Source organism: Equus quagga, chromosome 9 (genome assembly GCF_021613505.1).
Source record: "Equus quagga isolate Etosha38 chromosome 9, UCLA_HA_Equagga_1.0, whole genome shotgun sequence".
NCBI classification, from domain to species: domain Eukaryota; kingdom Metazoa; phylum Chordata; class Mammalia; order Perissodactyla; family Equidae; genus Equus; species Equus quagga.
Genome location: NC_060275.1, coordinates 55,467,663 through 55,493,599, shown reverse-complemented (window position 1 = coordinate 55,493,599; position 25,937 = coordinate 55,467,663). Strand labels below are relative to the sequence as shown.

Genomic DNA, 25,937 nt, shown 5'->3' with positions numbered 1-25,937 from the left:
TTTTTATAAAAAGAAAACTGGCAATGAATTATCTTGTTGAAATAAAAATTCTCTCCACATTCTTATTTTGATAACTTACAGATATTCATATATCCAATTCTATTAAAGTGAGGCAAAATATCCTTATTTCTACATTTTGTGTTTTTTTCCATTTGAATTTGATTCTTTAGCAAGCCAACATTTTCCACTTTGTGAAAAATTTACTCTCTGATCTATACAAGGGGAAAAACCTATTTGTAATGCGAAGTAGGTCATTTAAAAGTGAAATCTAAATATGAGAAGTTAAGGGAGGAAAAACAGCTTAAAATAGCACTGTTTAATTTTATACACAAGGGGTAACTTCGTGCCAAGACACAACTAGAAGGAACAGGAAGAAACCACACGAAGAACCAATTCTAAAATGATCTCTTCATGTTTAATTTCTTAAAAAGCATGTTCACAGCACACTCCAAGAATGCCACACAGCAATGGTTTGCTGCTCTTTGTTAAACAGTATGTCAGAAAACAAAACAAAACAAGTTTTCAATGGTTAATGGTTTTTAACATCAGTTCTTTGAAACTTCCAGAAAGCCTATAATCGCCAGTCATCTAATTCTTTGTTTCAGGGTAGTAAACATCTCAGAAATGTAACGATATCTACCCCAAACCACACTTCTCTGAAATGCAGGTAAAAGCTTTACAACAGAAACAAAAATAAATATTTTCCTAGAAGGAACATATTTGGCATTTTTAAATAATGTTAAAGGAAAAGTTTTCAAGTGTAAATGATGTTTCGATTTTTACTTTCTATTACCAGACAGAAAGTTCGAGTCTTTATTGGTTCCAATCTGACTTCAGGAATAGGAGGAATGATTACGTTTTAGTTAAGGAACTTCGATCCTACCAGAGCCCACAGACTTTTCCAGTACAGCGCTTGCTTTGTTGATGAAGTGGCTTCCAGCCAGTACTAATGATTATTAAAAGTGAGGCCAGATAGTTCCAATTAGTTGGTTAATTTGGTACCCGAGTTGTTTTATACACTTTTTATCTCCTGATTATTTAATATTTCTAATTAACTTACTATATTTCTCTCAAAAGCAATCAATATATAGTTTGAGTGAAATATAAACTGAACTTTGTTTCATTGACTTCATTACAATGTGTCAAACGTGGTTAAATATTATATTCTGTCCTTCCAGACAATTTATATTTTCATTATAAATGCAGAGTAGCTGCACCATGAGTTGTATCCTAACCATTTTATCTAAATGTAGAAAAGCTGAAAGTTAAATTTTTAAAAATTTGGATAGTTAAGTTCTTATATACTTATCTCTTTCAGAAACCTGATGCCTTTTCTTGGATAAGAGTATGGAAATGTAGAATTCAGTTCATATTCATGATATACCAATAAAAAGTATTTTGCTTATGTCTATTTCTGTCAGCCATTCTGAAATGAAATTTCCATTTACAACACCTAAAGAGAAGAAAATTTCCTTTAGAGTCATGGTCACAATCTGGAAAAAGATGTGAGAAGGCCAAATTTTAGGTCAATAAAATATTCAAGGAAAGATGCAACAGAAAACAGGGAGTGAAGAAAGCAAGTATGTTGTAATAAAGCCTCCCCCATAAACAGATCAGTCCTTTCCTCTCACATTTGGAAATGTGACCTAAATTTTAAAAATTCTCATCAAAACATTTTATACCATGAATCCTGTAAATTCATGTCTATTTCAGCTAGACAACTTGTAGCTGTTGAAGAATTAGATTATCCTATTCATAAGATGAGAGGTAGTGACATTTATTCTCTCAATGCTGAGCTAAAAATTCCACACGTCTGGCAAATGGATCACAAGGGGAAAAAAGCACAGAAGCACCATTGTACACTCCTCATGTTTTGGTATTTCGAGTCACCCATCACTTCACTTGCCATTGGCAGCTGACAGTCACCACTGTGTTGCCACTGAAGCAGTGGGCACCGCTGCTATTCATCACATAGGACTGGTGCCCCTCCATCATCTTTTAAAAACGCAGCAGCTTTCCTTCCATTCTTCTGAACATGATCTTCATTCATTTTCTCCAAAGCTTCTATCTACAAAATTAATACATTGAGTCCAGTTGTCAAAATCCTCCTTCACAGACACCATACTTTAGATTGAACCAGTATTTTCACTCTCTTAAAACTAGGTCATTCCTAATGACACTGGTCTTGATTAGAATCACAATGTGTGACACATATTACAGTGTGTCACATACATGTATATGAGTGACACATACATGTACAATTTTTACTTGATAATATTACCAGGGGCAATATTTTGTGTCTTTATTAAGCTAGCAACTGGAATCAGGTATGTCCTACTACGTACTCTCTAAAGCTTTCGGGGCACCAGAAAAAGCAAATTCCAGTGTTGATTCAACAACTCTAACACCTACTCACTGAGCAACTGTCCTGAGCTAGAGGCTGGATTTACCATCTTCCTGTTACTTTTCCTTTGGCCTCTGGTTCCAGCACAGCATGGCCAAATTCAAGTCATAGTGGGGAGCTCTGGAACAGACTCTACGACCATTCTCTGCTTTGGTTTGTTGTTAGGAATAAGCAGCTGCTGTGTTACTTTTATGCTTTTGTTCAATTTTAAGACACCTTCTCTGGAGGGAGATGTTTGTGTGGTTCTATAGATCCGGATTGTAATGATTGGTTATTTCCAAGGATGGCCACTGCTAACTTTCTACATTCAGTTAAAGGCAGGGCCCATGTGTCACCTAAACCTCATATTAATTTTGTTTTGGGGGGAAGAGAGGGTAAAGTGAGCTCTGGGTTTCCCTTATCTACTCTGTCCAGTACTCCATTACCAGCAAGGCGAAAAGTAACTAGGCCTACCTCAGCTAAGAAGTCAGCTTCGTTATCTGCCGAGATGCTTAAGCCAGAAACAGCATTGAAGAGTTCTCGTTCTCCGAGGGCTTCCTTTACTCCCCCTTTCTGGAAAAACTGGTAAAGAATACAAGAAAGTCAGTAAGAGATATTAGCAAGGTCCTCTCTGAAACTAAAACCAAGGAATAGTTGGGCCGGCCTGGTGGCATAGTGGTTAAATTTGGCATGCTCCACTTCAGCAGCCCAGGGTTCACAGGTTTGGATCCCAGGCATGGACCTACACCACTCATCAAGCCATGCTATGGCAGCATCCCACATACAAAATAGAGGAAGACTGGCACAGACATTAGCTCAGGGCCAATCTTCCTCACCAAGAAAAACAAAAAAAAAAAACCAAGGGAATAGTATACTTGTAAAACACCACGGAATTCCTCCAGCTTTTAAACCCAGATTTTCTTACTTCAAGTTTAACTACGCTCAGGTTCTACTTGCTTTTTGTCCTCTCTTACACATCTGTGCTGTCTTACAGATTAAGTCCGTCACACTGCACCTTCAATAGCTATAAAAATGAGCGGTTGATAAAATTGCTTGGCATTGCTTTGAATGCTTCGACTCAAAACATTCACTAAATCCCATGAATTACAATTTTCAAGCAGGCTCAGAAGTTATGTCCGGTATGAAATTATTCTATCATTTAGAAAGATCTTTGCTATCTGAATCTGTTGCTAACAATTCATTTCCTTCAGAAATAGCAAACAACTGTGATCCAACTCTGTGATTACTTAGTTTTACCTTCCCTAATCTGTTTACTCTGCCTTACAAACAGTGATCAGACACAGTACCACTAAGACTACTCTCCTTTTAATGATAATAACCTTGGCAGTCAGCCCACAGGCCTACCATATGCCAGCTTCTCTTTAAGCACTGTGCATGTGTTAAATGTCTCCTTGACTGCTTAAATATTTGGAGCCAAAATAAAAACCTATTCTCTCGGAAATTGAATTCAATGGCTCAAATGTGAGGCATATAATCAAATTCTTGCTGAAAATGAAACCTGAAAAATTGATCTTTGTATTTTTATCTTGAAAGCAGCCAGTAACCACACTCTTCCTTCAATTTCTAAGACTATCTTACTTAGAGTGAGAAAAATATTTCGATCTGTTATATCCCCTAAAAAAGACATATTAATTACATGCCTACCTGTGAGACATTCCTACAGTCACGGAACAAGAACTCCAGGCCGTGAGGATGGGTTGGTTCTACAGACTGACTGACATCGATCAACCAGACCTGTTTAAATATAGAGCATCCAGTGATTTCTTTACCTTCGGGAATGTACATCAAGTCATTGAATGTGAACATCAACACGATGTGCTCCTCACCTTCCCGGCATGCCACAGCATGTTATACTCGCTGAGGTCGGCGTGTACGAGCGTACACTCATTATATAGCTTCTGCATCAGCTGTGAGGAGCAAGGCAGACATTTAGGACACGAAGGAACAACTCTAATTTACCTATACAACCAAAACGTCTACGTCAACCAATATTGTCCAGAAAAAGCAAAACTAGGGTAAAGAACTTACTTCCTGTCTGTACAACCTAGGACTGGGCTTCCTTGTTTTCTTTTTTTAAGGTAGGGTGGGGAAACAGGGAGACAACAGAGAGGATGAATGTGTGCCACTCTACTTCCTTGTCCACGTGACAGCAAGGAGATCAGGGGGCCAAGAGGCAGACCTGGATTCACACATGGGTAAGAGAGCAGCCATGTGTATGGTCACTAACCAGGGGACCCAGGATCACCTTCATAAAAGGGTAAATATCCCACTGAGACCTCTATGGAGTGTATACAATTTCAAGGTAAAAAGTACTTCCTGCCAGACATAGTGGGAAAGAGATACATTCTTACAAATTAAGTGGCATTATATTTTCCTTACTGAAAGTGACTTCTAGTCTTACAGTAGAAATCAGCATTAATGTTTTGTTTCCCAGCCTTAAGAGAAACAAAGACGAAAAGGACATCACTACTTCCTCTCTTCCCCAGCACCCCCACTGCCAGAAGAAGCCAGGAAAGTGGACTTGATTTTCCTTTGAATATTTTCTACTGGAGGCAAAGAAAGTTGGATTCTCTCCCTAGCTGTATCTTACAAAATCGATTTGGATAACACTTTCATGTTCACATCAACTACTGCATGACATAAGAGCTCCATGCAGAGACTGTGTAAAAAGCATGTGTTTCTCCACTATTCAATTAAAACAGTACACAGGAATAACGACAATATTAAGAGCATTTTCTTAAGCTAGAAGGACCTCAGATCGAATTCAGTTGCTGTCCCAAAGCATAAGTAGCTTCCTGACATGCCTTCCAATTCTAACACTTGCCTAGACGGAGAAACCATTCTGTACCATCTTCAGTTTTCACTCTTATAACAAGATCACGTCTGCTTCCCTCTAATTTCCCAACAAGAAAGGTATTTCTTTTGCTGTTAGAGCTCTAACATTCAAGAGGGCACACAGACCAGTGAGGAACGCTATCTGCTAAATGTGGTACTGTCAAATTTTATTTAGTGAAGTTTTGTGAATAACAGCTTCATGCTTCTGTGTCACTAATGCTAATAACTGAGGCTTTACTTGCTCCATAGGTCTTTGATTTTCCCCAAACTCCTCAGGACACCTACATACTGATATAAAGACAACTTCTCAATGTTAACATTCTTCCCAAACTTCAGTTTGTCCTTATGAACTCACCTTAAAATAGTACTATTTTAGGAAATTTCTTTAAAGGTTACAGGAAATATTTTAACAGTTGGTGTGTGAATGCTTTGCCAGGCACAACTTACATGAAGAGTTTGATGGTAGGCTTCCTTCAGCTCTTCACTACTGAGCTTTACTTCTTTTAATTTAGGGGCTGGAACTTGATCGTGGCCAATAAAAGACATAACTAGAATGTGTTTCTTGAGTAGTACAACTGTTGGACAAGGAATTCCAGCTCTCTGCATTCTATACGGAAAGAAATGATTAAGAATGTAAAGAGCAGAAGGAGAGACTCTCTCAGTTATTCAACAAATTTCTAATGAGGGCCTGCAATGTGCTGGCACTATGTTCTGCCCTGCAGATGTGGGAATGCAAGGACAGTAAGACACAGCCTCTGCCCTCTGGAGCCCACGGATTAGTAGAAATGACAGACAAGCAGTGTGGTACATGCACTAGCGGGGGTGGGGTTAAGAGCTATGGGAGTGCGCAGCATCACTCACGGAAGGCTTATTAGAAGTGAGCAAACAGGAATTAGCCGGATTAAGACATTATGGGGAAGTGCTAGTCTAAGGCTGGAAGCGGCTTGTGGAAATGCATGGAGGTGTTTAAGAGCACAGTCCATTGGAGAATGGATATACATCAACACAGCTGGGTCCTGAGGAGGAGGACGGGCAAAGCAGCTTGAGGCCACAGAGACAAGGAGGCTCCATATCACAAAAGGACTTTGAACTTTACACTAAAGACTACAGGAGCTGCTGAAGAATTTAAGAAAGGCAGGGATGAGATGTCAGCAGCATAGAGAAGGAGACTGAAGCACGACAAGGCCTCTTAGGGGATTATTCTACTTAGAAGTCCTACTAAGCAGAAGAATTTTGCAACTAATAAATATGGATAGTTACATTTAAAAGCAAACATCTTTAGAAAAAACCTAAAAGTAAGCTCTTAATAGATTAAGATCTGGGGAGGTTTATTAATGAGAAAGATCATTACTAAATTACTTGGTTGACAAATTCCTTGATAAATTCTGCATAGAGAATTGAGAAACAAGGCTAATTAATTAAAGTAAAATGCAAATTGACTTGCAAAAGACTCCACCCCCACCAAATTAACCACCATTAGAAGTAATAAAAATTTTCTGAAACAAAAAAGGAAAATCATTATAATAAGCCTAATTGGAAGCTGAAAAAAATAGCATTTAGATACATGACAGAATGTCTTAGGCAAAAAATGACTTCATTTCCCTCAGACTTTACTGAGGAAAGAAAAAAGAAAACAGCTTATTCATCCTAAAAGTATGAATTCAGGTTATATGCAGAGAAATGTTTTCTAATAGAAAACCAATTTCTATAGATGAATTTAAAAGCAAGCATGGATTTTCTGCCTGGCTAGCGGGCCTGACACAGAAAGGGAAGTACCCAACATTACTTCCAGCACAATGATTTTCTTTACCTTGTGAGATTGTGCATTTCTTTCTCTGCCCACATGCGGATGATCTTACGTGGATTTAGTTTACTGAAGCGATCTTTAAACCTGAAATCATCTTTAATATATTTGTCACGATTCTTAAACTCATTAAGGGTTGTTTTAAATACCTTGATGGCACATTCTGTAGGTATAACTTTACTATCTTCTTTTTCATCCTCCATGCTAAGTGGAAGAAAAAAAAATTAAGTCAGTATAAGCTGCCAGCTCACAAGTCAAACAATTTCAAAATAAAGATTCTGTAACACAGAAGTAGATCTACCTTCTCTGAGAATGTTGAGCCTTGGGTTTTTTTTTAAGCTTTCAAGTTTTGGGTCTTAATAAAACTTAGGTTTTGGTTTTTTTAATAAAACATACTCTCAAATAAACTGTCAACCATTTTTCAACAATCCATAATATAATCTTCACTTAATGACTATGAAATCAAACTCGAGGCGCAATGAAGACATACATACTTGAAAATAGGCTACGGTCTACCTGGGATGGTTCAGGGGCAAAATTCAATACAACAAACAAAACAGAACAGCTCTTTAAAGATGTGTCTTCCACTCCTAGCAGATATAAGGTGAATAAAGGAGTCTCTGCCCTATGAGCATGCAAGGAGGGACGGGCAGAATAGAAGTACATGAATAGGACAGGTCCCTTTGGATTGGAAAGGTCAGGCAAGGCTTCCCGGCACAGGTGGCATCTGAAACAGAACCAGGACAATGGGTGGGATATGAACAAGTACAGTCACAGTATTAACAAAGCAGAGGAAGGACACCACAGGACATGTCTGAGGACCAACAAACGCTACAGTTAAGACTTGGCCAGAAAGAGGAAATGAAAGCACTTAGAGCTGAAGGGGTGGAATGGAGGCAGATTGTGCAGGGCTCGGACTGCCCGGGTGGGAAGCCTTGATGTACACCCAAAGGAAAGAGGAATCAGCAAGGGCTTGACACATGTCATGAAGATCAAGTCAACGACAATGTCAGGATGGAAAGGAGCAGGAGAGCCTAGAGGGTGAAGCCCACCTAGGATGCTACTCCAACAGTCTCACCATAGTGAGCCATTGAAAGGGCTTGAATCACAGTGGCAGTGCGAACAAAAAGGAGGAGGATGGAAGGACAGACAACATATTTACTTTTAAATATCTGAAGGGATGTTAATCCGAAAAAGAAAGGAACTGTATTTCCAGAGGACAAAAATCTGACTCAAACTCCCAAACTCCTTCCGCACCATATTGTCCCAGCTGACTCCTTCTGAGGTCAGAGTACTCCAACTGGTTCTAAGCAACCCCTTCTCTTCCCAGCTGCCCTCTCTTCCTGGGGAATTTCATTTAGCCCCATGGCTTCAAATGTCATCTAGATACGGATAACTCCTACATTTCTATCCTCAGTCCTGACTTTCTCCAGAACTTCAGGCCCATTTAGCCGATCCCCACTTGACATCACTTGGATGTCCAGCAAGCATCTCAAACTTAACATGTCCAAAAAAAATTCTTGCTAACCGCACCCTAAACCTGCCCTCGTGCAGGCTCTCGCTCAGCAGATGGCACCGCCCGGCTGCTCGAGCCAGGAAGCTCTCCTCTCACCCCACATCCAATCCAACCACATACACTGTCGACTCTTAGCTTCAAAACACACACCAACGGTCTCTTACTCTTTCCTTTTGCTACCACCTCCTTGGTCCAAAGCACTCATTTAAGTGACTATAATAACTGATCTTACCGCTTCTTCTCTTGCCCTCGTACAATTCATTTTCCACACAGCAGTCTGAGCGGAAAACAAAATCAAATCACAGCTCTGGTTCCCAGTGCACTTAAGTAAAGAGCAGACTCCTTCCCCTGGCTCACAGAGTCCTACCTGATCTAAGCCCTGCTTACTTCTCCAGCCTCCCCTCTGCCCTTCACACACTATGCTCTAGGTGTACTGGCTTCCTTACAGTCCCTCAACGACACTAAGCTTGGGGGCCAGCCTGGTGGTGTAGTGGTTACGTTCGTATGCTCTGCTTCAGCGGCCTGGGGTTTGCGGGTTCGGATCCCAGGCACCGACCTACACACCGCTCAACAAGCCATGCTGTGACAGGCATCCCATACATAAAACAGAGAAAGACTGGCACACATGTTAGCTCAGCGACAATCTTCCTCCAGCAAAAAGAAGATTGGTACAGATGTTAGCTCAGGGCCAATCTTCCTCATCCAAAAAAAAAAAGAAGAAAAAAAAGATACCAAGCTTGTACCTGTCTTAAGACATTAGCACTAGCTGTTCTTTAGTCTAGAATGTTCTGCTATCTGAAATTTATATTGTATCCTAGATGCAGTCATTCAAATCTTAGTTTAAAAGTCACTTCATCAGAGAAGGCTTCCCTGTCCTACTAATAAAAAGTAGTCAACCAGTCACTATGATATCACCCTATTTTAACTACTATAACACATATCTGCTATTTTTTGTTTATGTATTATCATCTTGGAAGGTGTTGGGGTGGGAAAGAAGCACATTCTATGAGAGCAGGGACCTTTCCTTGTACCATTCTCTGCTGTATCCCCAGTAGCTGGAAGAGTACCTGGCACTCATTTGTGCTGGCTGCACAAATACTTGGTGAATGGATAAATCAATTTTCAGGGAGACAGAGCAGAGATTCTGTACAAGGAAGAAATTCCCAGTGATTTAAAGATATCACGGCCGTCTTTAGATTTTGAGTTGATAAGCTCCCTGTCACTGGAATAGTTTAACGACAAGCTAGATGAGGCCCTATCAAAAATACCATTGACGAGATTCCCTGCTTGGAAGGACTCTAGGCTAGAGTCTAATTTATAAGATTCATCTTGTCATTCTCCTACTAAAAAAAATCTCCTTGTTTCTTATTAAATTGCACATCCCTCTGCCTAGCTTTTAAGGTCCTCCTTACCAATTTCTGGTTTGCTTACACAGTTTTATATCCTATTACCTCTAAACACATACCTTCTAATCTTCTCGCTGTAAATCTCCTCATTGCCTAAACTTCAACCCTCTCATTTACAGCCCTTTTATTTTTTAAAAAGAATTAAACATTACAGATAAAGCTAAAGTTCCCTTCGATTACCACCCCAGGTAGTTTCACGCCTCGTTCCACCTCTCCAGGGGCAATCACGATCATGAATAGCATCTTTCTAGTTTTTTAAAAAAGATACGTAAGTACAGACATACATAAGCATCTATTAAAAAAATCCACATACATTATTTTCTGTAAGACTTTAAACATTTAAACAGATGGTATATGTATATATTCTGCAACTAGCTTTTTGCACTCAATACTGGAGTTTTTGGCCTATTTTTGAAGTCCAGATTAAGATCTAACTTCATCACGACCTCTTTCCTGAAAGTGACCGGCAATGATCTTGTCCTGTTCTTAATTCCTATCACACTGCAGACTCACTTACATAACTGTGTACTCTCTATTATGTAACTATCTTCTGTTGACCAAAACAATTCTTGCTATAATCTTCTCCTCTTGGCTACACTATAAGGTCTTTGAGAGTAGAAAATATGTCTTACACTTTAGTCCCTGAAAAATCTAGCACAAGTTACTATTCAAATAACTGTTGATTACTCGGCCAACCTGGGAGTAATAGAAACCAGAACAGCTTAGTGGAGGGCAGAATCCTAAGATGACCCCCACGATACCAGCCCCTGGTGTGCACACCCTGTATAATCCACCACCTTGAGTGGAGGAGGCATGGCCACTCCCTTGATTAGCTTACATTATATGGCAATGGTGATGGTATAGTCATTCCCAGGATTAAATCCATTGTCTACGACCCAGTCTCAGCAGACTAGAGGGAGGGATTTTCCTGCTGGCTTTCAAGAAGTGCCCTGATGCATCAAAGGGACTGAAAGGGCTACATGACCAGGAACTGCAGTGGCCTCTAGAAGCTGAGGGCAGGCCTCTCCTAATGGCCAACAAGAAAGTGAAGACCTCACCTCACAACAAGAAAGGGTAGGACCTCAGTCCCACAGCTACTGGGAACTGAACTGTGCCAAAAGAAGAGGACCCCAAGCTCCAGAAAGGAACACAGCCCAGCCCAGCCGACAGCCAGACTGCAGCCCTGTGAGACCCTGAGCAGAGAACCCCACTGAGCTGTGCCCGCCCGAACTTCTGATCAGCACAAACTGTGAGACAATAAATGGGTGCTGTTTTAAGCTGCTAAGTCTGTGGTAATTTGTTATGTAGCAGAGAAAACAAACATAAACTTTAAAAGCATTTACTCTCAGTTTAGAACACCAAACGCTCTCTAGTTTCGCTAACTTACAAATGCCAATTACCATACCAATTCCACCAGAAGGAAAGAGAGATCGTTCATTATGTCAAAGTATCATTAAGTATAACAGCAAATGACCAAGGATAGACAAGGCAAATGACAAGAAAAAGAAATACAAATGGCTACTAAAGCACTTGAAAAAAATGTACAACCTTAATCATAACTAAATAAACGCACACCAAAATATCAAAATGGTACTTTTCATCTTTCACATTGACAAAAAATACTAAGTCTGATAATACTATGCATTGATGAGGATGAGGGAAACAGGCACACTGCTGGTGGGGGCATAAATCGGTCAACCTTCGCACAGGGCAATCTGGCTCTGTCTACTGACATTCTGACCGCACACAACCTGCAGAGTTGACTAGCCCATAGGGAAAACTGCATTTGCCCTACCACTAAAAGATAAACACAAGTTCGAGATTTCTGGCCTTGGTATGACATACAAGAAAAAAACATTTATTTAAATTTTTACTAAATCAGGAAACACTGCTTGCTACAATAGCCAGCTTAGAGGCCAAAACAGTGAGCAAAATCTGGTACTTTCCATTCAACAAGGCATTCCACTATTTAACAAAAAAGGGAAAAAAGTGCATATGGTCTTTGCCACAGCAATTTTAACGTTAGGAATTTAGCTTAAGGATATATTTGCAAAAGCACACCAACGTAGATGTACAAGGACATTCCTGTGTATTCACGCAATGGAATGTCCTACTATAAAAATGGGGTGGTATAAGCTAGTAATACAGAAAGCCCTAAGATACATTAACTGAAAAACTAAGATCTTGAATGTAGAGTACAATCTATTTTGTATAAACAAAATAAGGGATATATGCATACAAATTTCTGGAATACCAGACTAAAAACTGTTAATAGCGGTTATCTTTGGAGAAAAGATCTGTGGGTAGAGAGTTGGTCAGATGAAGCCTACTTTTCATTTTAATCCTTTCTGTAAAGTTTTAATTTCTACCATGCATAATCTTTCATTTTAAAATAATTTGTGCCATTAAATTATATTTGCCTGGTCATATGAAATCTAGGAAGAGGGCAATGAAGCTTAAAGTAAGGAAGAAAAAATATGTTTATTAAGATTAAAATGATGTAGTAGGTATTATCAAATGTGATTTCATTTATCCCCTCAAAAATCCTATGAGGCGAGGGTCAATTTTCCAATGAGGTTAAATAATTTGCTCTGGATCACATAGCTTGAAAAAGGTTGAGCTACTTCATCCTAACATTCATTTTTATCCTTTTCATTTTGGAACTTAACAGTATCATCTGATATATGATTATACATGTATGCCTCCTCTAGAAAGGGAGACTAGTTAAATAGTTAAGGCAACCAAAGACAAGGACTTGATCAATGATCATTTGAATCCCCTTAAGTACATAGTAAATCCCTCTAAACCTAAAAAAAAAGCTAGCATAATTTCTGGAATCTATCTGAACCGTTTCGTTTGTGAACAACGTTAGGGTAAGGAACAGCTGCGGTAGTAAGCCTTGCCAGCTGACTTCAATGGTCAGTAACCAGACGATTTCAGATGCCTGGTTTAAGCACGTTCTCGCAACAGGCTCCACTTTTAAAAATGTTTCTCTTCCTCATGCCATTCTCTACTCACCTAAGCTTTTGTAACAAGGTAAGATCTAAATAGTATAAGATCTTGCAAAGACGTTTCCTTAAATCATGCAAGCATTATTTAAATCTAGTATTTCTTCAAGTAAGGACCAGATTTATGAGGGGAGGAAGGATACCAAAGGGCCCCACAGTGGAAAGACCATGGGTTTGGAGACAAACCCAGGTTCAAATTTTGCTCTGCCACTTACAGCTGCCTGTGTGATATAGTACAATTCCAGTAATGTAGAAAACAACATATGCATAGAAAAAAGACCAGAAGAATCTACACAAATTAATGGTTATCTCCGGATGGTGGGATTAGCAAGACTGTTTTTCTTTATATGTCCTTATGTTGTCTAGACTTTCTACAACAACACTTTTTATTTTTTACTTTATTTTTTTTATTGAGGAAGATTTGCCTTCACCCTGAGCTAACATCTGTGCCAATCATCCTCTATTTTGTATATGGGTCACCACCACAGTATGGCTGACAAGTGGTGTATGTAGGTCCATGCCTGGGATCTGAACCTGTGAACCCCTGCCACCAAAGCAGAGCATGCGAACTTAACCACTATGCCGTGGCACTGGCCACTACAATAACACTTTTTAAACTGCTCTGCTTGCCATGCAGCATTAACTTTGATTCTGTGTAAATCCATTAATATTGTGGAGAAGGGGCTAAGCTTCTGTTGACATGATGATACTGTATTTTGCTCATTTACCTTCCTCCATATGCATGAAAGACAACAGATTCCTTTCCTGTGCTAATACAGCCAGTGATTGTCTCCAACATTCCAGAGTTGACCATTTTATACATAAGTAAACGTGTCTTAGGATCAACTGCTTTTTCCTGCAAAAGATAAAGCACTATAAGTGAAAATGACTAATAATCACAAAACATTTTCTGAGCTATTTCTAAAATCTAACATTCAAAATATCTACTTTTTTTTTACCTTTATTACTTAATTTATCTCGATGTATATATAACAGGCTCTTAAAAGAGCGCTATCAAGACACAATTCATCCTCATAACCATAACTCTAATCTCTTTGAAAGTGAATAGCTAAAAGAACCATTAAAACTCAGACACTAGCTTAGTCAAAATCTTACTTTCTAAAGTTTAAATAACTCTCCTAGTGTACTTACCATTTGTTTTTCTAAAGGTTTAAAAATTAGTTTATTCTCAAGATATTAGACACTATCTTCATTAATATAAAATATTAGACTATTAAGTTATAAATTTGTCATAATGTGACAGGAAACAATTTTTTTTAATCTTGGAACATTCACCTGCAATTTATGACCACTAAAATGTTCGTTTTGAGTGATTAATAACCATTACATTAAATTTGAAAAGTCAAATAGCAAAGCTACTCGAGTTTTATTTACATCTTTGATTTGAAAAGCCAATCTCATGAAAAAAACATCAAACAGGAAGTTTCGTTTTGTTTTTTCCCCCAACAAAACAAAACATTTTCTAGTATGTTTAGAAAATGCGACAATTTCTAATATGGATCTTTCCATTAAAGAAGAAACGTAAGATTACTTACTGCAGTAGAATGCTCCTTTTTCTCATGGAGGCGGGCGCTTCGACGCTCTTCTGAGTAGGCATGTCGTTTCAAAGCATTGAAAACATGGTTTGATAGTTTTAAGTCCATTCCAATTCCATCTCCCACCTGAAACCCAGGTGCAAACTGCCAAAAAGAAATAACGTCTGAATACTTTAAAATGGGAACAGTAAAAAGCTAAGACAAGGAGAAGAGCAGTCTTTACTTGGAACAGGGTTCCTACTCAATAGATGATCAAAAGCAGAACCCAGGAGTATCACAGAAAAAGAATAACTCACTCACTAAGAAACCCAGTAGAAAGGCGAGCAAGGCTATTTAGAAACTGCAACCCAAAGCAAAGGGTTTATTCTAGGTATGGAAAACATCCAATCACATCCCAAAGCCAAGGTCTTTCAGCATATGCTTTTTTCCCTGCTTTTACATAAGACAAAGGACATTTTATATTTTGAAGGCTATACCAAATCTTGCCAAAGAAATGCAATTTCATAATTAATTATTTTTGAGGAGCGGATTAGGACAGCAAACTCTGCTGACCATGAGAATTATGTTCTAGAGCTGCACTGTCCAATATGGTAGCCTCCTGCCACATGTGGATATTTAAAGTTAAATTAATTAAAATAAGATTAAAATTTCAGTTCCTCAATTGCACCACCCAAATTTCAAATGCTCAATTGTCAAATATGGCTACTGTATTAGAGAGCATAGATATACATTTCTATTATCGAAGAAAGTTCTACTGGACAAGGCTGTTCTAAAGTGAGATCTGGACCATTACTAGAATTTAATAATATGTTTACTTAACAAGTATTTGTGTTCTAAAGTCTGCATGTTTTACATTAACCACAATACTTATGAAACAGGAAGAATGCTTTTTTTTCTTTTTCTCCTATTTTTTAAAAATTACATTTTATTTCTGATTTTGCAGGGGTAGTTTAGGTACAAGATAAAAATTCAAAAGGATAAAAGGGTATATAGTAGAATGTATTTCTCTCTATCATTCCTATCCCCCAGTCACCTACTGTTATCTGTTTCTTGGGTAGGGGTGCTATTTTATGGAAAATAATATACTGAAAAATAAATATGTTACTTTCAAGAGAACTATCTGTTAATTTTAGAATCAATGTAAATTGAACTAATTTTCTTAATATTCTTGTAGAATTTTATTCTGAGGTACATTATATTCTCATTAGCGGCTGAGTTTTTATGATATTGCTATGTTGTTATCTAAAACACCTTTAGCAAGGACAAAGGGTATTTTTAGAAATTAAATTTCTTAAGATATTGTATTTGATATTGTATTTGGAATCCCAAGTTTTTTCCTTATTCTAATAAAATTCTCGATTCAGAGATAACACTTTCTGTAACTTACATTTTCCATTCTGGCTGTATTCTTTCTTCCACATACTACTTCATCATGTTTGGTGGTGATGTCTTTTCCTTTTCCAATAAAACCCTTTTTGGGAGTAGGAACTGGTTTTGCTAAAGGTGATTAAGACAAGCCACGTATGTAAAAATAGCAAAGACTAAATTGCTGCATTCGATATTGACTGAAAAGATATTTGAATCTAACAGTAAATTACCAAACGAGATTCAAAGATAAATATAAAATACAAAGATTCATTGGAAAACTTAGTCTTGCTGTGCCCCATACTACCCCTCCCCCCTCAAATAAAAGCATCAATACCTGGTATGTAGGGATCATCACGAGTATCCTGCCAGTCAACCTCATCTTCAGAGCTATCGCTGTCTTCATAAGGATGTACTTTTCGATAATTTTCAAACGAAATGGAAACTTAAAAAGGCAAAAACCATTGAAGATTTATTTAGGAGCATGTTACAAGCATTTTCTACCACCCAATGGAGTTGTCACAAGAAGGTCATAGTACCTTTGCTATCTCCATTGAATTTTTTTTCTTCACGCCTAAGCTGTGCATCATATTCTCTGTCAAATTCCATCTGTAGCATCTGAGCCAGCATTAGGTCGCTGGAAGTGTCAATGTTTTCTCCAGTAATAAATGGTCCTTCAGCAACACTATTCAAAATAAGGCAATATAAACTAATATAACGTGCTTGTGTAAACAGATGCTACCAATTCTAAGAGTAGGATGTGCCTTTTTCACTGTTAAAAATTGTACTGAAGAAACAATGGGAAAAAACTTTACCAAACCAGTCACCTTGTGCCCAGCTGCCCTCTGACCAAGGGCAGGCACCGGGAGAGCACCAAGTAGGATTAAGAGAGCTCCAGGAGAAAGTTACAGGGGCTATGATAAAATCCAAGCTCAGACCCAGAATTCATTTGTTCTGCATTCTGATCAAAGGATGGACAGCACATATATAAAAAGATAAACTACAAACATTCCATCAAAACTATACCCTACGCTTCATTATTTGTTAATTTAGAGACCATCTGGTTCAAGTGTTGTAATAACTAAAGCCCAGAGAAACAGAGTGGTTTGCCCAAGATAATACTGAAAAAAATCACAGAATCAGAACCAAAATTCAAATTATCCCAGTATGTGAACTCCCAGTATGGTGCTCTTTCTACCGCATCGCTTTTTTAAATGTATTTCTTAATCATGTGTCATGACAATCACTAATCAAATACTAAAAGTTTGTTAAAATAAGCAGCTAGGCAAAATAGATTCTTTGTGAACTTTACTTACGCAACTTTAGGAAAAGCAGCAGCTTCTTCTTCTGACTGCAATTCTTTAGCCAACTGTTCACTCATGACATCAGCCAAAGAACAAGATACTGTATTTTGAGGGGTAGCCCATGGACACTATTCAAACAAAAAAAGGGGGCAATTCAATTCATAATAATGAAATTAGCACCTTCCAAACTTGGAAATAAGGTTATCTTTTGAGAATTAAACTAGTTAAATCAACCCAAAATGAATGATTATCTACTTGCAGAAATCACCTTAAAAGTAAAAACATCTCCCAGCTCAAATCTAACCAAGGATAAATGTAAACTAAAACAGCCAAAAGCACTTTCTAGCGGGTTTGGTAGCTGTGTCCTTTAGCTGAGGGGAAGCACCAGGCTATTACAGCATCACTCCAATAGCCAATGGGTCCACATTAACACTCCCTGTTCCGATTCCATGCCCATATACTTTGGCTCCCTGTGTAGATTCTCTCATGGGAACAGACTATACCAACTAGCACAATTCAAAGCCCGCTTAGAAGTTATACTGCATCCTATTTTAAGCACTAAGTCTTTTACATGTAAAATGATGCATCAGCCCCTCTCACGACATCTTGGGATATGTTAAAACAAAAATAACAATCACAAATAATAAAAACTATATTTCTCAACTTTAGAAGCCGAGAAACAGTCTTGGAACAGTACCACTACAGCAAAGCAATACTCCGTGAGCCTCTTCCTGGGTGGCCAGCAGTCGGCCTTCCTCAACGACATCGCCATGTCAGCCCTCTAGAAATACAAGCTGTAGGTTTATCTCACGAGTCCTAATTTTTGAGGGAGCAGGCTTTACTTAGCAGCAGCAAATGACTACATTTGAAAGCCTAGCAATTAAGACCATTAATATTGAGTACGATGTCTAAACATGTCTGGAACTCGCCCAGCTCTCTAGCCGCCTTCTGAGACTCTGCTCCAAGGTATCACCCTCCCCTCTTCACCCTCCCCTCACGGGGCTACCGGCAGAGCCTCCTCACTAATCTTCCTGCTTCCAGTCCTGCTGCTTCCCATTCTCCACAGGACCACACACAATGGTTTTTCTAAAATGCAGATTTGATTGGTTGTTTCCTTACTTAGAGCTCTTCTATTGTTTTAATATTTCCCACTGCTTTTCAGATAAAGTCCGAACTAATTCCTTAACTACTACTGAGTGTGTAAGATAGAATATAGCATATGATGATACCCATTTTAGCTACAAAATTGTTTAATCAAATTTAGCCAGTACAGACCCTCTAGGGGCCTAAGGGCCTGTTGGCATGACTCCCAGAGACAACCGGGCTACGGACCCTTGTTCAGGTTTCCTAGCATTGAGGTTCAGGAGTTTACTTGGTTCAGCCTCTTAGGATGGAGCACTCAAGGGTGATGAAAGATAACTACATTTATGCCTAAGCGAATCCGAATCAAGTTTTATCTGGTCTCCTCCTGAGACTGATGAGATGCATCGCCCCCAGCACACACCTATACCAGCCTACGGCAGAAGTGCTCCAGCTTTCCATGAGCTCCACCTGGAGGGCACAAGGAGGCTTCCCAGGTCTACTCAGATCTTAGCAGCAGCTGAGCACTCTCCTGAGGAGGATTTTGAGCTCTGGAATCTTGAAGCTGTCTGTAATCTGGAGAACATGTCTAATCTTTAGGCCACAAGACCCTGCTAAATCATCTAGGGAGGAGACATAATGCTGCCACTTAGCCTAGAAACGCTCGGTCTGATCAGCTTCAAAGTCCAGGTTCCAAGAGGCAAATGGCTGTACGCTCTAACTCAGAACCGTCGATCACATTTGGCAATCACTAACAGCAGGGCAGCAGACAATACTGGAATAGTCACTATATTTGAGTCACTTGGCTGAATATATGTAACTTACATTTATTTAAGCCACACAACAACTGAGTATTTGCAATATCATCTCCATTTTATAGATTTAGGAACTGAGTCACGGAGAGGTTTTGCAACCCAAGATAACACCATAGATGGAAGTGCTGAGATTTGAACCAAAGCAGTAGGACTTAAGAGGCTGCACTCAGCATTTTGCTCTAGGCTTCCCTAATCACCTGGTTCTGGAATGTGCGAAGCAAAGCACACCTCTGTGCTGCCTGCAGTATGAAATCCAAATTCCTCAGAGAGAAAGGCCCTTCGCAGTGTGCCCTAATTTACCTTTCCAGTCTCAACCCCCACCTACCCCACGCTCTAGCAGCACCAATTACATGCCAGATAGGACGCACTTCCACCCCTCAGGCCTTCTTCACACCTGCTCTTCTCTCCCAATGGTTTGTCTTCCTTCTCTATTTACCCCAATTAAACGTCACCTCCTCCATAAGGATGTCTCAATTTCTTTTCTTTTTTCTTTTTTTGAGGAAGATTAGCCCTGAGCTAACTACTGCCAATCCTCCTCTTTTTGCTGAGGAAGACTGGCCCTGAGCTAACATCCATGCTCACCTTCCTCTACTTTATACATGGGATGCCTAGCACAACATGGCTTTTGCCAAGCGGTGCCATGTCCACTCCTGGGATCCGAACCAGCGAACACTGGGCAGCCAAGAAGCAGAACGTGTGAACTTAACCGCAGTGCCACCGGGCCGGCCCAGGATGTCTCAATTTCATCAGACAAAATCAGATCCTTTCCTTTGTGCTCCCATACCCTGCACAAACACTGTCAGTGCAGGACTGTTTACCAGACTCGAGTTCATGCATCAGCCGCAATACAGCATGAGCTGCTTGAAAGGTGGGGTCTTCTCATTCTCTGAGCCCAGCAAAGAGCTTCAGATAGAAAGAGGCACTCAAGTATTTACTGAATAATATGTGCCCAAAGGAAACACTGGAGATAGTTCATGGATCTGCCAGGTTGTCCCCAGCCGCGGAGGTCTGGTGCCTTCCTACACCCCTACTATGCTAAAGTCCTTTTCTTCATCTTGAAGTCAGCCCCTTTGCCCACCCACTGTGGATGCTTCTAGTCTTTTGCCAGCAGTCAATTAAAAATAAAGTATTACATACTGACAACTCCTTGGAAGAGGCAAAAATGACAGGCAGTAACTGTGTTATTTTGAGGCACAGAATTAGCTACTCCCGAGACAGGGTGAATAGGAAAGGGGACCATGTAGAGACCACAGAAAGCCCCGAGACACCCTAACTGCCTACTCCTACTGACCCTGCTCCTTGGAGCCTTCGACTCGACAACTGTTCTGCCCTGGACCTCTGCTGACCAGCTCAGCTGGGCCCCTCACACCGAGGCAGCTTCCACGGTGAGGGTAAATAAGTAAAGACTTCCAAAAGTTTGCCAACTCCCAGACTCTGAAATCAAATCCACACTCTCCAAACCAGCAGCCAAAAGCCCTCCATAAAATGTTTTGGGCCGTAAGGGACAGCTGCCGGGCAGGGGGCAGTCCTCCAGGACATGGGGGTTCACTACTCCTGAGGGGCTTAGAAAATGTACTGGGGACTCCACAGGGTATATGTAGGGGAATCCTCTGTCATCATCTTGCAACTCCTCAGTAAATCAAACACTGTGAATAGAGAAACTGTTAAATGTTAAAATAACAGTAAATCTAAGGGCATAGAGGAAAAAAGCCCTCCATAAGCTTGCTCCATCCTAGCTATCAACGTCATTTCCCACCGTTCCCTTCATCAACATAAACCCCCCACTGCATCAAGATCTGATGGGAAATCCCGCACAATCCTTTCCAGGTTAGTTACTCTGCCTTAAATGACATCAATCAAGCCCATAACCAGCTCCCTGATTCTTTCTTCCCCGTTTGCTGAAGACCCCCCGAGACCCACCCGATTTTCCTCTCCTCTGGGAAACTGCCACCACGAAACTCTGCTGCTTGGCGTCCTTCACTACCACCACATTCTCCCACACCGGGCTGGCCGCGATCACAAGGAAATCGTCCCTCTTTCCCTCCAGCTCCTAAAGATGCATCCCCAGCGGCCCACCCCACTTTTCTGTTGTTGAGGTTTTACTGCAGACAACGATGGGAAAGAATTAAGTAAAATAAAACAGCAAACATGAAGAAGCACACGATAAAAATTCAGTCCTCAACTTGAAGCAAGTCGAGAGAACCCTAACCCGCAGGAAGGTCCCTCTTCTACCCACGCAGCTAGAAGATGACCCAGGCAGAATATTTCAGGGGCTAATTTCACTTCTCAACACAAGGGTCTCTGGAAAACACGGTCTGGGTCTACAGGACACTAATCTTTTTTTGTTTTTAACTTTTAATTTTAGAGTAGTTTTAGATTTACAGAAAAATCACAAAGACAGTACAGACAGTTCCCAAATACCCCATCCCCAGCTTCCCTTGTATTAGTCTTGTACATTTGTCACAATTAACAAATCAATACATGATTATTAACTAAAGTCCACACTTTCTTCATATTTCCTCAGCTTTTCTGTTCCAGGATCCCAAGGAGGATACCACGTACCATGTAGTCATCATGTCTCCTCAGGCTCCTCTTGGCTGTGAGTTTCCCACTTTCCCTGTCTCTGATGGCCCCAGCAGCTCTGAGGAGCGCCGCTAACCCATCTGCGACAGAGCTACACGCTTCCTCACCTTTGCCTACAGTTTGTCAACCCTCCCTTCCTGGCATATCCCCTAAAATTCCTTGTCCATTATGGCAGTTTGGCCTTTTATAACTGGCACCCCAGGACCCGGGGGAAGGGATCCCAAGTCCTTTTCAGCAGGATGTCTGTGAGGTCAAAATTACTTTGCTAACAGTACTAAGACATTCTTTGTCTTTCCCAGTCTCCGTCTCTCAAAAGCGTGGGTGGGTTTTCCAGAGTCTCTATCAGATATGATGATGGCCAGATATGATCAGATAGTGCTCTGATGGCCGCTGGAATGTGTGCTTGGGTATTCTGGTGTTTTCCAAAATTTTCTAAGGTAGTAGGTTTAGGACACAAATGTGCATTTTTAGAGATTAACACGGTTTGTTCTCAGTATGTCTACTGTCCTCTTATTACCCATCTTCGATTACACTTGCTCTAATCTACGCGTCTATGAAGATGGAGTTTCAGATTGAAAATGTGAACAATAGACTGAAAGAAAAAAGAGATATGAGAATTCAGCTGACTTCTATTAAGATGCATATTAAAGAGACTCACAAAAACACAAAACAATACTGCTCTTCAATAATCTTTTTTGTTTGGGAAATTAGTTTTTAATATAAAAATGTTATTTATATTACATATCACTTTTAAATGACTTCATAAAGATTTTCAGTTTCTCAGTTTTAATTTCTGATAGGACAAATATCAATATAACCAATATAAACAAAAGTTCTTTGGGGTTCTCAATGATTTTTAAAAGTGTAAAGAGGTCCCGACTGAAGAGTTTCGAGAATCACTAGCCTTTACCATTCTTTCCATTTTTCAGGCTCTTCCTCAAATCTCTACCTCCTCCATGTAGGCCTCTGCAATCAATTCAGTCTTTCAAGAGGTTAGAGAAGGAAAGGATTAAGGAATACCTGCGGCCTCTTTCTAATTGTTTTGCCTGTCAAAATGCTGTCTTCCCAAGAGAACGTCAATAAACCTCAGGATTTTTTTTGTTGAATGATGAGAATGAAATTTTATGGTTCTGATGATATATGCTTAAATAAAAAGATGACTGATATCAAATATTTTATTACTGAATTAGTTTTGTCAGTGAAATTTGTTCTTAGGCTAGGTTGTATTCTGAGCAAGGTTTGTCTCATTTGACATTTTTACAAGCTTTTATGGAGGCTTAACTGGAGGAATTTAACATGGAGATATATATTTATCCTTACCTGTCTACTGATTTTGTCCTTTTATGTCTACTGATCTTGGCCTTATAAATAAGGCCTTAGGAGAAAAAAATACAAAAAGTAACATGTAGATGTAACAACATTTGCCAATGGAATATCTTAGATTCTCCCTACAGTTGTGTGAGAACTTTTATAAAATTAATTTTACTTTTCTTAATTTAGCTAGTTATTTCCCCCTTTTCCTGTTAAGACCTGAGTGAAGATCCAGTAAGATTAACGAGTCATCCTTTAAATGGAACAAGTGTTCTGTTAGCATACAGAGAAGTCGGTGAAGGTGGACAAAAGGTACAAACTCCCACTTATAAAATAAGTAAGGCCTGGGATGTCATGTACATCGTAGTGAGTATAGTTAATAACACTGAACTGTATATTTGAAAGTTCCTGAGATCACAAGAAAAACAACTGTAATCTTGTATGGTGATGAATGTTAGCCAGACTTACTGTGGTGAGCATTTCACAATATAGACAAATCTCGAATCATTATGTGTACACTTGAAACTAATATGATATATGTCAATTATATCTCAAAAAAGGAACAATTACGAAGCTAAAAAAGTTGGGTTCCTTCACAACCTTAACTGGAGGGACACAAAATCCCAATCGAAGCACTCTTGCTCAATAAAGTGGCAGGAGAGTCTTTTCATCCCTCTATTGAAAGCATTATGAAAAGGAGCGGCCTGAAACCAAATGTGAAATGTGAAATAAACCCTATGGTTGGTCACTATACGCTGAAGCTTAAACGTCAAAGCCCAGGCAGATGAGGATTCATAACCAGTGAACCGCAGGACTGTACACTTGAGCATCAGCCTGGGGTCAGGGAGGGTGCGCCTGGACTTATCTTCCAATATTTCAAAAACAAGCAGTTGTCGGACAGGATCGCCACACTTGTCAAGTTAGGGAAACAGCTGCCTAACCTTTACCTTTCTGCTGGGCTTTTTGTGTCTACCTGGGCTGACTCGCCCGTGAAAAACAGAATCAGGCTTGCTTTCCCTCTAACGTCAACGTTTCCAAGCGAGTCCTGCCCAAATATATGCTAGGAGATGCAGAAAGCAAGGGGCAGAACCAGACAGAGAGCCCAGACCGCCCACGGTGGCCTTAGGCAGCTCAGGCCGCCCCGGCTTCTCCTAGCCCCACCCCGCAACCCCTCCGCCTATCCCCGGTTTCCGAAGTCGCCGGGGTCAGGCCCAAAACTTCCCCAGTCGCCTGCGGAGCCACCTCGGCCCCTGCCACCCTCTCCCGGCCTTCCGAGAGGACCAGCCCAGGGGACCAAGGCAGGTGCGTCAGCCCCGAACGCCACTTACCGCTGCCGGCCCGGGCTCAGGCGATGCCACTCTGACCAGATCCATGTTGGGGAAGAAGCAGCGACGAGAACAGAGCAGAGAGGTGGCAGGACCAGGAAACAGCCTCCGCCGAGGAGATAGGCGGCGGGGCAGAGGCGACGGGCTGCAGGTGCCGGAGCGGAGGTGACAGATGGCGGCGGCGGCCGCGTCCGGAACTAGACCGCTTCTCTTCCGCCCTCGCCGCTGGGACCGGCGCTTCCGATTGGCTGCCCGCCCCCGGCTCCGCGCTGTCACCTTTCCCCGCCCCCGGCCGGCCGCACTTCCGGCCGCATCCCCTGGCCGGGGGCTTGTGGTCGCTGTCGCCCTTGCTGAGCAGGCAGGGGCTGTGTGTGGCTTCCTCTGCCCTGTGCCCGCCCCGGCCGCCCCTTCCTTCCTCCCTGGCTGCTCAAGACGGCAGCTGGATCTAGTTAAGCTGACTTGACAGCGCGGACTATAAATAAACAAGCGAGCGAGGCTGGCTGTTCATTCATTATTTCCCGGGGTAGTTCTCAGCTGGATGGTGTGGGAGACAGAAAACGGCAGGTTTAGACAGGAGAGGGAGACTGAAGAAGACGGTCGGATTTTATTGTTATTGCACTTGTAGGAGGCGGGGCGTGGAATGAGAAAATTCGTAAAATGTGTTATGTAACATTGAACAAAAATAAGACTGCATAATAAAAGTTTTGATTCGGTATTTTGCAGGGAGATTCTCATAAAGGGACTTCATAAAAATAGCTAAGCGTTATATCTCACTTACTAGATCCAGGCACTGTTCAAATTACTGTATTAACCCTTTAGCTCTCAAAATAACTCTGAGAGGTAAATCTATCACTATCTCAATTTTACTGATAATGAAACCGAGGCAAAGAGAGGCAAAATAACCTGCTCGAGGTCATACAGCTAATGAGTGATGTGAAAATTAATGAAGGGAAACTTCATTTAAAATGGAGACGGGAGGCCAGAAGGGGGAGCTCCCACGCAGTACCGCTCAAGAGGTCAATTTCAGGAAGGATAGTCAATTACACACCCTAACAGGTAGAGTCATCCACAGGAGAGAATCCTTTATTACAGGAAGAAAGATAAAAATTCATAGAATGCTCTGACTGTAAAGGATAAATGGGAGGAGAATAATTTTTAATAAAAAGTATGTATTTGATTCCACTTATATGAGGTATCTAAAGTAGTAGTCAAACTCTTAGAAACAGAGTAGAATGGTGGTTGCCAGGGGCTGGGGGGAGCAGGAAAAAGAGGAATTGTTCAATGCGCATCGAGTTGCGGTTTAGCAAGACACAAAGTTCTAGAGATCTCTTGTATAACAAGGTGCACGTAGTTATTATGGTACTGTACACTTTAAAATGGTTAATATGGTAAATTACATGTTTTTTTATACAATAAAAATGTGAATTTGTGTATGTAAATATGTCTGAGTGGATTTCTGTTGGTCTAGTTTGCTTGGGATTCATTGTCTCTCCTGTATATGGGGATTCATTTCTTACACTAGTTCTGGGGAACCAAATGCCTCTCTCACATTCTCTGTACTCTCTTCCTATGGAACTTATATTAAATATATGTTAGATCTTCTCATACTGGCTTCCATGACTCTT

At 40.5% G+C, this 25,937-nt stretch overlaps 1 protein-coding gene and 1 long non-coding RNA gene across 2 annotated transcripts in view; one reads left to right on the top strand and one right to left on the bottom strand.

Annotated features, from left to right (window-relative positions):
* The window catches only part of LOC124244886 (uncharacterized), a 30,018-nt gene extending 7,150 nt beyond the window's left edge, over positions 1–22,868 (top strand). Inside the window, exons 2-3 of the long non-coding RNA XR_006890135.1 lie at positions 21,618–21,692; positions 22,606–22,868. This is a non-coding gene — a long non-coding RNA (uncharacterized LOC124244886). The remainder of the gene's footprint in view (positions 1–21,617; positions 21,693–22,605) is intronic.
* Positions 397–24,504, bottom strand: RIOK3 (RIO kinase 3). The gene is made up of 13 exons (XM_046671891.1): positions 24,316–24,504; positions 17,211–17,326; positions 16,434–16,579; positions 16,232–16,339; positions 15,917–16,026; positions 14,530–14,673; positions 13,702–13,829; positions 7,050–7,247; positions 5,687–5,846; positions 4,231–4,311; positions 4,049–4,138; positions 2,858–2,965; positions 397–2,068 (listed from the first exon to the last, which is right to left on the bottom strand). Exons 1-13 carry the CDS (start codon positions 24,358–24,360, stop codon positions 1,961–1,963), a joined length of 1,542 nt encoding a protein of 513 aa, XP_046527847.1. The 5' UTR covers positions 24,361–24,504; the 3' UTR covers positions 397–1,960.
* Positions 24,505–25,937: the final 1,433 nt, after the last annotated feature.

What these genes read in the sequence shown, in the direction of transcription:
- RIOK3 (XM_046671891.1), bottom strand. Translation starts at nt 24,360, where the DNA reads ATGGATCTGGTCAGAGTGGCATCGCCTGAGCCCGGGCCGGCAGCG. An exon ending in ATACAGCCAGAATGGAAAAT is followed by an intron (nt 14,674 to 15,916) that starts GTAAGTTACAGA and finishes TCTTTTTGGCAG; the next exon opens with TTTGCACCTGGGTTTCAGGT. An exon ending in CCTACCATCAAACTCTTCAT is followed by an intron (nt 4,312 to 5,686) that starts GTAAGTTGTGCC and finishes TGCTCCTCACAG; the next exon opens with CTGATGCAGAAGCTATATAA.